General features: G+C 39.5%; 1 protein-coding gene across 2 annotated transcripts in view; it reads right to left on the bottom strand.

Annotated features, from left to right (window-relative positions):
- The window catches only part of LOC6043742 (hemicentin-1), a 521,196-nt gene continuing 506,255 nt past the window's right edge, over positions 1-14,941 (bottom strand). The window contains exons 7-8 of one of the 2 annotated variants that reach the window (XM_038257477.1): positions 3,457-3,894; positions 1-3,381 (exon numbers count right to left, since the gene is read on the bottom strand). In XM_038257477.1, coding sequence (XP_038113405.1) covers positions 3,140-3,381; positions 3,457-3,894 — 680 coding nt within the window. In that variant the 3' untranslated portion in view covers positions 1-3,139. Of the gene's footprint in view, positions 3,382-3,456; positions 3,895-14,941 lie in introns of those variants that run through there. The other variant, XM_038257478.1, reaches the window with a different exon arrangement.

Here is a 14,941-nt window from a genome sequence, read left to right on the forward strand (position 1 = left end):
TTTCTACCAGTGGTATTAATTAACTTTTTTTTTCTTTCTTCCTGCTTGCCACGGATGGTCCTTGGGACCATATGTAAAACGGTTTCCTTTCTTCGCGAATGGAGTTTCTTTCGCGCGTTTGCACCTGCAACTTTTTCTTTTTCTCATCTTTTGCTTTTTGCTGTAAAATAGTGATGCTTCTGCTGCTAGACTTAATCGTATATTTACACGGTATATATCAGTTGCTCTCCTCTGACTGGTACGCAATTCTTTTAATTAAACTTTAGATCCTATCTCTTGTCTCATTTTTCTTGTGTTTTTTTCTTTCAATTAGAATTAACGAATCCTTAAAGCTACAGAGTACTTTTTTCTTGCCTTTTTACATAGATTAGTGACGATCACCAGCGACGAACTGCACAGTTTTCTGTTCTGCTTGATTTTTTTGTTTTTACTTCGTTAGGTTTGTTGTGTTAAGCCTGCCTTTTGTTGCACGTTTCTCTTAAGGCTCGATGACAGAAAAAATAAGAGTCCTATCTAAAACTAGGGGGTGTGTGTGTTTAGTAAGTCTAATGTTAGTGTTTCGCTCTCTAAAATCTATTTTTTCTCTGTTTCGATTAAACGTAAATGGAAGAGGCAAAGAAATATTGCATCATCTTTCGTGCTGAAAGATGGACATACGGTTTAAGGGTTTGTGCGAGATCATATAACAATGTTTATTAAAAAGAACAAATTGATTCGTTGATGGGCGTGTTAAAACTATTCTTAAATGTCAGTAATTACAATAAATTATTCAAACACAAATTGCAGCTATTTCATAGCCAATTTTTGAAACTCTCTACGCCAATGCTCGCGCAAGCGTGCTTTTACGGTAAGCGTTCTCTTTTTATCCAAGACACCAACCGAAAGCGTTTGCGCGCGCAAGGGTTCGCCGTCGATTCAAAACGCTTCGGCTTTAAATAAATGGCAAGCTGTTTCAAAACTTAAAACAAACATTAAAACTGTTACTGTAAAACCGCTTAGAAACGAACGAACTAAAACATTACTATCACGTGACATTTAAAACTGTGTAGAGAACGGGCGCACGGAAAGAAATTCTGCAGACATTTCACAAATTTGAAAACAAGTGATTTCATAACCATTTCTAGTGCACACATCAGCAAAATTTCCCTCCGTGCACCCAGTTAAAACTTACAACTAAGTGATTTTCTTGATTTCTAATGCGACGCGAGTGGGTTTTTTCTTCATTTTCTTAAATCTGTTGTATGTTGCACAGTTAGGTGTTTCCTACTTGAAACATTGGTTTAGTTTTGTTTTGTTTTTAAAGTGAAACGACTATTGCAAAGTTTTTTTTTTCACGAAGCAGGCAAACAGAATCGGACATTCATAGAAGCTGAGCTGCGCCGCAAATGTTTCACAAAACTGCGCGCGCGGCCTGGTTAGATTTCACATTTTAGTTGTTTTTTTTTTGGTTTTATCACACACACGACGATTTACATTTACAGAGAAACGGCAATGCTCCTTTTTCCGTGTTTCGTTGCTTCACGTGGTGGCGATTTCAGCGACGCGACTGACAGATTGTCACCTTTGGCGGTGTTTTCCTTGACGCATCAAGGTTTTTGCTGCTGAAGGTGGCAAACTGTCAAACGCAGGGTGGAATCGGCGCCACGCAAAGAACTGAATTTTTTTTCGGTTTTTGAGTTATTTTTTCTCATTTATATGTATAAACACGTTCTGTTGGGTTTAAAATAGTTTTTTTTCTCGAGATAAAACATGGCTATTTAGTGATTTAATTGCATTAAATTCTTATCCATGACGCCTAGGTAAATTCGATTTCATTTTATACACTGCTCGTTAATATCCTTCTGCTTCGCGTGATTTTTAATTGTTTTGAAATAATCTCCTGTTTTACTTAACCCATCCAGCGCGTGTAAAAGTTAATCGTACTTTCCGAAAATTGATATATCTGTTTACGTGTTTGCTTCTCTTTTTTTGCTGTGACTGGGCTTTCATGTGATTTACCTCTTTTTGTTGTTTTGTGCAAATGTGTATGATACCGTTAATTATATATAAAACATTTTCCCATTCATTCTCACGCACACGAACTCGCGCAGCACCCAGCACTGAAATATGTAGATTTTTTGGCTCAATCCGTCCCCGCACGATCTCTCACCCGGAAATGGACCACCGCATTTCCCTCCGTGCAGCTCTCACACGCTCACACTCACGCAACTCGTAATTCCCAATCAAATATTTTTATTTCGTTTAAGGGCACGTACTTTTATATAATAATACAATTTAATTTTAAAAAATAACCGCGGCGTAACGTTGCTGCTTTACGGCGAAAAGAGCGAGGGGCGGGACAGGACACAAACGACGTGGTCACCGCGAGGGGGGGCTCTGTAATCGAAACTGGGCCGAAATCGGGAACACGGCCGGAATTTCGCGGTCATTATTTTCCTATTTGCACACTCGCATATCTGTGTGTGTGTGTGTGTGTTTGGGTAGATATTTACGTTGTTAAATGTGCAGTGCCGGTGGCGTTTTGATATGAAATAATTATGGGCTGCAACTGAATGGAACAATGAACAGCTTGAGCAGGAGTTAATTTCTGGTTAAACGGAGTGAAATTGTTGGAAAAAGCCAAGCAGTTTAAATTTCACCAAGTTGTGAAAAAGTGTATGTGTCGCGCCCCTCGGTCGCAACGCGACCTTTCAAAGTGACAGCGCGCCGTTTTGACACGTCGCATTTGCAACCGAGGGGCATTACAGCGGTTAAAAGTGAATCAATCTGCATAATTGACCATTTGAAAATGATGCACTTTTCGCCACATTGATAAATTTCGGTGGTTTCAATGGTGAACCCTGGGTTTGTGGTGACTTTGCCGCTTGTGTCCTACCCCCTTTGACCTGTCACCCCCTCCCTTCCTTAGTCAACGTTCCCTGGTGGCCATTTTGCCTCGACCATCCCCACTTTGCAGTGCTTGACAGCTCCGGCAGGGTGGGGCTGGCCGAGACAAACGCAGTGGCGCGCGTGTTTTTTCGTGGGGGTGAGATTTAGCTAGTCGGGTGTAGGTTAGCAACTTTTACTTTTTTGGTTGTGGTTTTTTGTTGTAGGCGATTCACAGGCACGTTCCGTTGGCGAAACGTACCCTGGGCTGTTCTCAGACAATTATCTCTCGTATCACGCGTCGATTCCGCGAGTTGGGCGTCGAGTAGCCGCTCTCCAGACTCTCGTCGTAGTTGAGGGACATTTGCTGCTGGGCGACGGCCTGTTGGTGCTGCTGCTGCTGCAGGAGGGATTTACTGTCCTCCTGGTCTTGCAGCTGCTGCTGGTGGTGAAGGTGAAGCTGGTGCTCCATGTAGGGATCGGGCAGACCGCTCACGTCGTGATATGATGATGAATCTGGAGGGGGAATAAAAAAAAAAAAACAAATGTTGGAACATACTTTCAAGCACAACCCTCAGCCACACAACTCACCTAAATGAGACTGGTCCAGTCGCTTCTTCGGCTTGTGCACCGACGCGTACGAGTCTCCGCCGCAGTACTCCTGCTGCCGGGACGGGTTCTGGCTCTGCCGGAGCGTGTGCTGGTACTCCTCCTCGACGCCGGGCGTCCCCGCCAAATGCGGATAGCTGGCGTAATCCTCGACCGTCCCGTAGCTGGCGGCCGCGTGCGCCGCCAACGGGTCGTAGCTTCCCCCGTACGAGGACATTCCGGCCGCTATACTGGCCGCCGTCTGCTGATGGTGGGTCGACATTAGGGTTCCGGTGTTGTTTCCTCCTCCAGCGGCCGCCGCCGCCGCCGCCGCCTGGGCCGCGGACATTTTCAGCTGCCAGATCGAGTCCTGCGAGTTGACGCTGCCGCCGTTGTTCGAGTTGGTGTAGCTGTTCTCCGCCGCGTAGCCCATCGTGACCCCTGGAGGGAAGTGGCGAGAAACGGGTTACGATTAGCGAGGGATTCTTGCTTGCGTGTTGGGAGATCTTTGTGAGTCTGAAGTTGGGGGAGGGGTTGCGTTGCATTTGGGGGGTGGTAGAGACGATAAAGTTGTAGGGGAAAACAAAAAACGTGCTAATCTTATTCTACACTACCAACTACTCACAATTTACAGCTATTGGATGGGAAAACCTACAGGATGTGCTTGTTTTATTCAATGTTCAAATGATTTTTTGTAGTGTTACATGCTCTTCTTGTGAAAATGATTACGGAATAAATAGTAGAAAATGACAAAACTTGGCTAGTTTTCAGTTCTTGGTGAAATGTAAGCGAAAACAAGAATTCATTCAATCTGCATTTGAATTCAAGAATTCTGTTTTTTTAACGAAATCTGCCAAGAAACACAGAGCAGCCATGCGTCTCCTTCAAAACGTACGGCATTGGATCAAATTATGGGAGCGCATGTCTCGTGAACATTCAGGTAGCACCTTTTGAAAATTCAATCTAGTAATCATCTGTTACCGTCTTAGGGGTCATTCTTTTATTACATTACGCAAAAAAAAAAGATTTTTGGAACCCTTCCCATACTCGTAACAAAATTTTCTTGCATTTTTAAATGTTTTGTATAAAGCGTAACATGGAGTTCGACCCCCCTCCTCCCAACTGCGTTACGTAATAAAAGAACGTTCCTTTAAAGAAACAATTTCACAGTAGAAAAACAAATCTGAATTTTCATCTTATAGAATCATTGAGACTACTATTTGTTTCTTCTTTTCTTCAGATTTTGATTATTTGATTATTTTGAAAACTGCTTTTTTCATCATTTTTTTGTGGTTTTGGTTGTTTTTGATACCGCCTTATTCATAGCTTTGTTAAAATAGACAAAAACCAAACAAGAAACGTCAGCCTGCATACATCTTGAGTTCGTTGCGAGTTTGCCGCAAACAAGTTTGCAAGTTTGGCAAACTGTCAAACACGATAAAGGGAGGGGTTGTCTTTTTGTTTGTTTAATAGTCTAATAGAGTAGTTCTCTACGAAATCGATCTTATTCTAAAATTTTAATTGTTGTATTTTTTGATCTGGCTGAAACTTTAATGGTGCTTTCGGTATGCCCAAAGAAGCCATTTTGCATCATTTGTTTGTCTATAATTTTCTATACAAATTTGGCAGCTGTCCAAACAAAAATAATGTATGAAAATTCAAAAATCTGTATCTTTTAAAGGAATGTTTTGATCGATTTGGCGTCTTGGGTAAAGTTGTAGGTATGGATATGGACTACACTGGAAAAAAATGATACACGGTAAAAAAGTGGTGATTTTTAATTTAACTATTTGTCACTGAAACTTAATTTGAAAAAAAAAAAAAACACAAATTTTATATGTTTTAGGGAACATCAAATGCCAACTTTTCAGAAATTTCAAGGTTGTGCAAAAAATCTTGGACCGAGTTATGAATTTTTCAATCAATACTTATTTTTCAAAAAATCTTTTCGAAAACAATATTTTCAAATCAAGACTATCATTTCAAAAGGGCCAAACATTCATAATCAAACATGTTAGTCTGGATTTGAAAATTTTGAAAATATTGTTTTCGAAAAGGTCGGAAAATTTCACGAAAGTTTCATTTTTTAACATTGTAAATCGGACCATTAGTTGATGAGATATTGATTCAAAAATTCATAACTCGGACAAAGATTTTTTGCACAACCTGGAAATTTCTGAACAGTTGGCATTTATGTCCTCTAAAACATATCAAAAAATAAAAATAGTGTTTTTTGCAAATCAAGTTTTAGTGATAAAAAGTTTATCATTTTTTTAAAGTGTAGTCCTTATCCATACATGTAACTTTGCCGAAGACACCAAATCGATCAAAAAATTCCTTCAAAAGATACAGATTTTTGAATTTTCACGCATCATTTTTGTATGGACAGATCCCAAATTTGTATTTAAAATTATATGGACCAACTAATGATGCAAAATGGCTTCTTTGGGCATTCTGAAGGCATCGAAAAGGTTTCAGCCTGATTAAAAAATACAAAAAAAATCGAATGAGAGACTTGCACAATTTTATACCTAGCGTGGTCCGTAGCACAAAAAGTTCGGCGAATTAATCTGGTCTTTGTGGCAAAAGGGCAAAAAAAAAAAAAATGAGTGGTAATGTGTCATTCGGCACATTCCTGACGCATTTATTTTCCTTATCGGCGCCAACCTAGCTAGTTAAGCTAAGCTAAGCTAAAAGGGCCCTTGATTTATGTTTTCATTAAAAGTAGGTGAATTTAAAAAAGAGAAAACCATAATTTTCCAAATCTGCAAATGAAAACATGACAATGTTTTACGATTTTCATACAAGGCCAAAACTTTTAAAAACTCTTGGAAAGTTTGTACAAGTACAAGAAAGTTGTACTCGTGATCTTTTTGCCCAGTCGCAGTTTTCTCACAATTTAACGTTTTTTTTCTTAAACAAACTTAACTTTTGCCCTGTAGGCTCACAATACGGCATTGATGGTCTCAATTTCGACGTATTCAGAATCCTCAGACACACATTAGTCTGAGATATTGAAGTTTTAAATTTGATTGAAAGAGACTGCAGTGAAGAGAATTGGATTTCATAAGGTTTTACGAAAATGCTAACAATTTTGAAGATTTCAAGGTCCGTTTTACCCAAGGTTTTCTCTGTCTCGATACGACCAAACTCTAGAAAAGCTCACCCTTCAGCATTGCATTCATCTTACATCGACTGGAATGTATTTTTTTGGTTGAAAAAGTTGTTTGTGTTGTGGCACAATGCATCGAATTTTAAAGAAAAAGTATCGCTTAAATTTAGTCAAATCGTGCTTGCCATTTCATTAGGGCACATAACTTTTTTTAACGAAGAGTGTGCCCCTTTCACACCTTATGTAAACTGTCATTTGAGTGAAAGGGATACACTATTGTTTACAAAAGTTATGTGCCCTTTTGAAACGTTAGGCTCCAATTTTTTTTTTCTTTGTTTTTATCTCTTTTAGTAACATTTAAATCGGGCAAACCCAAACTTATGTTAACAACCAACTAAATGCTCGTCATTACACAAATTAGTAACATTTTCCCAAAACTTACAAAATAAACCTGATATGTTTCTCGCTCAACAAACCTCGTCCAACTTCTCTAATCACAGTGTCCACACCCACGCCCACACAAAACCATCAAACTTGGGAGAGATTTGCTTCCAAATGAAGAAATAATTCCCCTTTCACCCGAAAAAAAGAAATAACGTGAAAAAGCAAACACTAATTCCATGGCTAGCCATACTTAACACCACAATTTGTCACAACCAGTAACCGTCAACGGAATCAGCGGCGAGGAAAAACAACACGCGGAAAGCTTAAATCACTTGCTCCCCACACCAACAAGCTGTAGAAGGAGTGGAGAGCGGGGCGGGCCATCCACTAATCAACTCCCCTTACCCGGCGAGTGGTGAGGGGGAGAGGAAAAATTGCTTAACATGTAAAAATTATTCAGTTCATAAATAACAGCGCCAAAGTGACCATCAGGCACGTGGGCCGGAGCCAACCAGGATAAGCAAAGCAAAGCAATTAAACTGTACGAGAAATGCATAACTAATCCTTTTTTCCGACCCCCTCCCCCGTTCCACCTTGAGCAGGTCGGCTTAGTGGGTGGCGGCGACTGGGAGGTAGATTAAGCGTCAGCGCCTCTCTTTGTTTTCTGTGTCCTTTCTTCCCAACCAGGACGAAACGAAACGGACAACCTATAATTCTACTACCGAAGAAGAAGGCGGTGGTGGTGGTGGAAAATCGTAAAAAAAGAGTGCGCCAAGCTGAAATCAAGACAAAACGAAACGAGCTGGCCGGACGGACGGAAGAAAACGACCGGGAAAACTGGCTTGGAAAATTGGATTTTATGATTTAATGTTAACAGCACGACTATAATACGGAAAAGACTAATTGTGTTTTATAGTTTGGCCTGGCCGTTTGGAATAAGTTTGAGCGATTTTTTATTTTATTTCTCGCTTGTTCGACTTTTTTTTATTTTTCTGCACCACCCTTTTTGCTTCCGTTTAGAGCGATGAGAGAGTGCCAACTTGAGCTAACGAAGTGTAGACACAATGGGGCCCTTGCCAGTTTATCTTAAAGTTAAATACATTTGACAATTTGCATGCTTCTTGAGCAATACAACTTTATTATTTCAATATAATCGATTTAAAACAAATATCAAGACAACTTCAACGCCTAACCTCCCAAGATTGCGAAATAGTCTAAAATATCTCGCCAAATTCGAATTTCTCAAGCTAAGAAAATGAGGTTTCAAAACTAATTGAATGCACTTAAAGCTATTACAAAACAAAATCCCTCCGCTTTGAAGTCCAGGGGACGTTTTATTTTAACTCTCCACAACCCAACCCCGCCGTTAGGCGGGCTTTGATTTAGAAAATCGTCAAAAATCAATTTCAATTTGATCTTAAAAAAGCATTGGAATGAAGAACTCTAAAAAAAAAAATATGGGTTGGAAGGTTTACTTGTTTTATGTGACTTTGCCAATGTTGAAAAAATGACATTTTTTGGAGTCAACTTGTTACGATTCATGCTCATCAATCGAGCGATAAACATCAAAGGATCAACGAGAGCGAGACTTCGGCAGCACCAAAACTAAATAAACTAAAACCCAACGAATTCGACATAAACGTCATATTTTTCCACAAAAAGCCTTACAAAAAGTGTGTGTGTGTTTCATTTCTTAAGAACTAGCCCAACATGAGCTCATTTCTCGCGCTACTGGCGCGTCTCGCGCTCACTTCTGCCCTTTGGGCTCTTCTTCTTGGGTGCGCACCCTTCTTATTCTAAACTCACGCATGCAGCAAACGCCCGCCTTCTGCTCCGCCTCAGGCAGCTCCCGGATCGGCAACGTTGACGCCGTGTTCACCCCGTCACAGATACACGTGCGTGGCCGCTCCGTCCGTCCGGACTCCTGCGGACGCCCGCGACAGCTTGGCAGGCTGCCCCTCTCTCTCCCGCGCCCTTCACGACCGGTGCCTTACACCGATCGCCCCGCGCCGGTCTACGTTCGCCGTGCCGACGACAGATGATTCCTCCTGCACTTGATCAGCGCGCCCTCCGTTCGCCCTGGTGAAGGCCAACTCGCTGCACACTCGCCCGCTCTTAACAGCGCCGACCGACCGTTCAGCTTTCGAGCAGATTTTCCAGCGGTACACAAAAAAAAAGGGGCTCCTGGATCAGGAAGGTTAAAATTAGATCTGAATCACCCACTTTTCTCGATCGCACACTTACTTTGCGTCCCCCTTTTCGTGTGCTTCTTCCAAGTTGTCCTCCAGTTCTTGTCGGACCGCCAGTCGGATTGCGGGATGAGTGGTGCGAGGCCTGGTTAGAGAAGTAGGTTGTTATTGGCTGTTCCGCCAAGAATTACTCAGCACTCACCGGTATGCACGGAGTCGAACTTGGGTTTGTTGCGCCGTGTGTGTGTGCGTGCGATTGTCTCACACCGGCGTTGGGGGATTGCGTGCCTAGGGGCGAAGTGTGGTGTGTTAAATCCTGTTTTGAGCTTTTTTCGAAGCTGACTCACCAAAGAGGCGTGGTGCTCGCTGTTGCTTGGCCGCTGGGCCGTCCTCTGAGCGGTTCGGTACCGCCGATGGTCGCGGGGGCGTGCCTGAGGATGAAATTACCGGATCTTGTAGTTTCGATGAGACAAAACCGTCCCACTTCTTACCGGTCGAGAATGCCGGATCTGGGTCGTTCTTGGCGTGTTGGAAATCCCTCCGGGGACGTCGAACCCTCGATCAGCCGGTGCGATTTCACGTGCAGGCCGTTGTTCCGCCAGCCAATAGCTTTGACCGTTTTTTGCACTCGCGACTTTTCGACGGCCACGCGCGCGCACCGGTCCCGAACACTTCGTTCACCGCACTTTTCTCCGCCTTCTCGGACGGGCTTCACCCAACGCGACCACGTGGAACGGGCAAAAGGCACTTTTGCAGCAGACGAGGTGGCGACGCGTTTGCACCGAGGCGAGAATTTTTTTCCTTCTGCTCTCTCTCCCTTAATTGCGGAAGCGGTCGTCGAGGCTGCGTTTGCTGATTGCGTTTCTTGACGTTTGTGCGACGATGGTTTTTCTCGCAGGCGAGTGTTGTCTTCTCTACTCTTGCGTGTCTTGTTTACACAAAATTGGGTTCAAACTGCACACACATCACCAAATTGAGTACAAATAATCTAGTCACAATAAACTTTGGCTGTGTTTTTTACTTACATTTCCATTTTTATAAGTTAAAGAAGTATGCTGTATTTTTTTAGTGTCCCAGAGTATGCCTCTACGCATTTTTTACAGTTTAAGAGGCAGTATTTGTAGATTCTGCTCGGTTTGTTCTAGAGGTGGTATCGAGGTGCTCCGATTTGGATGAAACTTTCAGCGTTTGTTTGTCTATGCATGAGATGAACTCATGTCTAATATGAGCCCTCTACGACAAAGGGAAGTGGGGTAAAACGGGCATTGAAGTTTGAGGTCCAAAACACATGAAAAATCTTAAAATTGCTCGCATTTCCGTAAAACTTCATCAATTCCAACTCTCTTAGATGCATTCGAAAGGTCTTTTGAAGCCCTTCAAATTGTGCTATAGACATCCAGGATTGGTTTAACTTTTTCTCATAGCTTTTGCAAATTACTGTTAAAAATGGATTTTTTTAAACCTTAATATCTTTTTGCAACAGCCTCCAACATCCATACTCCCATAGGTCAAAAGATAGGTAATTTCATGGACTATAAGCTTACGGTATTAACTTTTTGGCCAATCGCAGTTTTTCTCATAGTTTTACGATTTTTCTAGAACAAACATTTTACAACGTTAGTTTTTGCCCTGTAGGCCAAGAAGACGGCACATTTCGGTCTCAATTTTATCATATTCGGAATCCTCGGTCAATTTCACGTAAGTTAGAAGTATTGGAGTTGTAATTTTGATTTAAAAAATAAATAAATAAAACACTTTTGAAAAAAGAAATAGATCTTATTTACCCTATGATCAATACGTCAAATGCTATATAAAGTAGGCGAAAACTTGTTTTACCCCTAATCCGACAAAATTCTAAATAATATTTTAATTAATTCTAAATGGCATTTTTTCCAATCAAATTCAAAATTCCAAAACCTCAATCTAATGTAAAATTTTCTGAGGATTCCGAATATGACAAAATTGAGACCAACAAGTGCCGTCTTCTTGGCCTACAGGGCAAAAACTAACGTTGTAAAATGTTTGTTCTAGTAAAATCGTAAAACTATGAGAAAAACTGCGATTGGTCAAAAAGTTAATACCGTTGGCTTATAGTCCATGAAATTCCCTAACTTTTGACCTATGGGAGTATGGGTGTTAGAAGATGTTGCCAAAAGTTATTAAGGGTTTAAAAAAATCCATTTTTAACAGTAATTTGCAAAAGCTATGAGAAAAAGTTAAACCAATCCTGGATGTCTATAGCACATTTTGAAGGGCTTCAAAAGACCTTTCGAATGCATCTAAGAGAGTTGGAATTGATGAAGTTTTACGGAAATGCAGGCAATTTTAAGATTTTTCATTTTGGACCTCAAACTTCAATGCCCGTTTTACCCCACTTCCCTTTGTCGTATAGGGCTCATATTTGGCATGAGTTCATCTCATGTATAGACAAACAAACCCTGAAAGTTTCATCCAAATCGGAGCACCTCGATACGACCTGTTTCACATCGGTGAAAAACTCGCTCTTAAATGATAATGGTGCCATTTAAAAAATACTAAAAATGAAACAAGAAAAACATAAAACAAGAGAAGTAAAGTTTTTCGTAGAACCAAAGTTGCTTAAAATAACCCCCTAAAAACGGGAAAAATACACATTTTCGAAAAAAAATTAGTAGTAGAGGCTTAAAAAAGAATTAAAAACATAAATATTGAAAATACAAACCAGAATGAAATAGTTTTTGGAAAATGCACAGTTAGTATGCAATCATTAGTTTAAAAAATCTAAGTTTTGACGAAATCAAATTTATTTTACGGACAACTTTAGCTGTGCTCTGGCCATAATTAAAAATTCGGCTGTTATGCCAAATCAACTATTCCGAGAAAAACGCGTTTTAGTGTTTGTCACCAATTCCCCATTAGAGTGGCATATTAGCCGTTTGGTTTTTCGCATCGGCAGCCAAATCTTAACACTATTTCAGTGAAATTCAAGTATCATAAGATGCGTTGGAACATCCTCTACCGCCTGGCGCTAATAGGGGAAGGTGGGGCAAGACGACCATATGGGGCAAGAGGAACAATTTCCAGTATGAGGAATTGTTGCTAGCAATGCAAATAGCTGATTCTACTACCACATAACCGCCAAATCGACGTAAACGCCACGGGGCATAGGATTTAGTGAAGTTTTTTCAAAACCTTTGTTTTCTTATAATATTTGGAAAGTGCAAATAAGGCTTAGGGTTCGTTTTAAGGCTCATTTTATCAAAATGCTATTTTTCCTAGATCAGTAGTGTCCCTACCAATGACATGCACGTATTACGAAGTATGATTTAACTTTTGGTTATTTTTGTTGAGAGCTTTTAAAAAATCTTGTTCAGGTGGGGCAAGTGTACCATATGGATTTTTAGTATGGAAAAAAATAAGAATTGCTGCAACAACATATTTTATTGGGAAATAAATACTTGATAGTGCTTAAAAACTGATAAACAATTGTTCAAAAAAATGTCCATACAAAATAAAGTGATATTATGAAAAATTGCTATTTATCATCTAAGTAATATTTTTTTTTCGTAAAAACGATAAAATTCTTAGTAAAATATTATTATTTAATCTAAAAATGGAAGAAACCTTTCAAATATATTCTTATCTGATGTATCTAAGTGATAACAGTTCAATTGTTAGCAAATTAACATGTTTTTTCATGCATTGTTCCTCTTGCCCCAACGGGTTGTTCGTCTTGCCCCACTAGTTGAGTAGAACGTGCGGAAAATCAAAAATTTTAAAATCAGTTTTTTACATTAAAACAGATTTTTCAACTTTTTAACGGATTATAACGAGCATTTCCTTAGCTTTTTACACTTGCCCCACTTTCCCCTGTCTCGTTTTTGCCAAAAGTGGATATAAGCCGTTTTTTTTAATGCTGTACACCGAAATTTCACAAAAAAACGAACTTAAACATGTTGAACATGATTTTGAAATAATTCAAAATTTTGAAATATTTTCGAAAAAAACATTTTTGCCCTCTTTAATGTTTAATGTTTAATGTTTAATGTTTAATGTTTAATGTTTAATGTTTAATGTTTAATGTTTAATGTTTAATGTTTAATGTTTAATGTTTAATGTTTAATGTTTAATGTTTAATGTTTAATGTTTAATGTTTAATGTTTAATGTTTAATGTTTAATGTTTAATGTTTAATGTTTAATGTTTAATGTTTAATGTTTAATGTTTAATGTTTAATGTTTAATGTTTAATGTTTAATGTTTAATGTTTAATGTTTAATGTTTAATGTTTAATGTTTAATGTTTAATGTTTAATGTTTAATGTTTAATGTTTAATGTTTAATGTTTAATGTTTAATGTTTAATGTTTAATGTTTGATGTTTAATGTTTAATGTTTAATGTTTAATGTTTAATGTTTAATGTTTAATGTTTAATGTTTAATGTTTATTTTTCAGTTTTTAGCTTTGTTTTGAAATTAAGTTTTTGTTTTCAGTATTTTAAGTTTTTAATTTTTTATTAATTTTAGTCTTTTATTCTAAACGGTTTATTTTCAGTTTTTTAAATGCTTAGTTAATAGTTTGTTATTTTATTTATTATTATTATTTATTTATTTATTATTACTATTAATATTATTTTTTTAGTGTTTTGTATTATGCTTTTAAGATTATAATTTGTAGTTTTGAATTTTTAGTTATTGGCTCTTAAACAGTATTGGTCATCTTATAGGAAATAAGCTGTTATTTTTTATTTGATTATTTTGTTTTGTTGTCTTTTCTTAATCTCAACTAGAGGCCGTGAGAATCCAATTATAAAAAATAGATCTTCTAATAAAAATTTCTATACAAAATTAAAACGAAATGCGCAAAGTGTGGACGCAACCAATCGATTCTTTGTTCTAATTTGATTTGACAATTGTCTCAATTTTCCATATAACGACGAGCCAGGCGGTTGGAAGTACATTTTTTACCTTTCACTGAAAAAAGCAAACAAAAAGTGACCCCTATTTCAATCTCCTAGAACCTGCCTCCACACAGTAATTTACTCCCATCTCCACGACACACGTGCTCACTTAACAAAAACAAACGAGAAAAAATCTCGGTCAATTAGTTGTTGGTAGCTGCTAACCGGGTGCTGCGTCCGTCATTGCATAAATCCTCCTCTGGACCAATTCGGTCCCACCCAGCAGCGTTTACTTGGAAGAGTGCTGCCTACTGCGATCGTCAGCGGCGGGCCGTTATCGCGTACAACCGCCGGCCGGACGGACGCAGCAGGCCGGTTTTCTGGTCGTCGCAATAATTGTTTCCGTTCAAGCCCCGGCCACACGACTCATGGCCAACCCGATGTGGGAGCTGGTGTCGTTACATTTATTACACGCGCTTTTGGCACATGTGAGGTTTGTGTGACTAAACTACTGCTCTATCGCCATGACTACTGTTACTTTTAGGTTAGGTTAGGGAGTCATGCAGCGGGGGGATGGTCAGGTGAGAGTACTTGTAATAAATGTACAGCAAATTATACTCATGTTTTCTACCGAGCAAAATGGTGCAGCAGAGGAGGGGAAAAGGTGAAGGTGGTGGTGGTGCGAGGTGCGCTTGGGACGATGCTGTGTGGATTATGTGGACCACGGAACGGAACAGGGGATCTGTGTAAACATTCATATTACGATACGGCTAGGCTATGGGCAAGGCATGCCGGGCTGATGCTGCTGCTGCGGTCGGAAAAGCTCAAAGTGGAAAATTGGTGAAACGCGTGTGGAAGGCGGGAAAATGAAGGTGTTCTCTCTGGTTCTGTCTCTTTCCGCACTCAGTTGCGTGAAAAATCGCGTTT

The sequence above is a fragment of the Culex quinquefasciatus genome, chromosome 2 (genome assembly GCF_015732765.1).
Source record: "Culex quinquefasciatus strain JHB chromosome 2, VPISU_Cqui_1.0_pri_paternal, whole genome shotgun sequence".
In the NCBI taxonomy this organism is placed as follows: domain Eukaryota; kingdom Metazoa; phylum Arthropoda; class Insecta; order Diptera; family Culicidae; genus Culex; species Culex quinquefasciatus.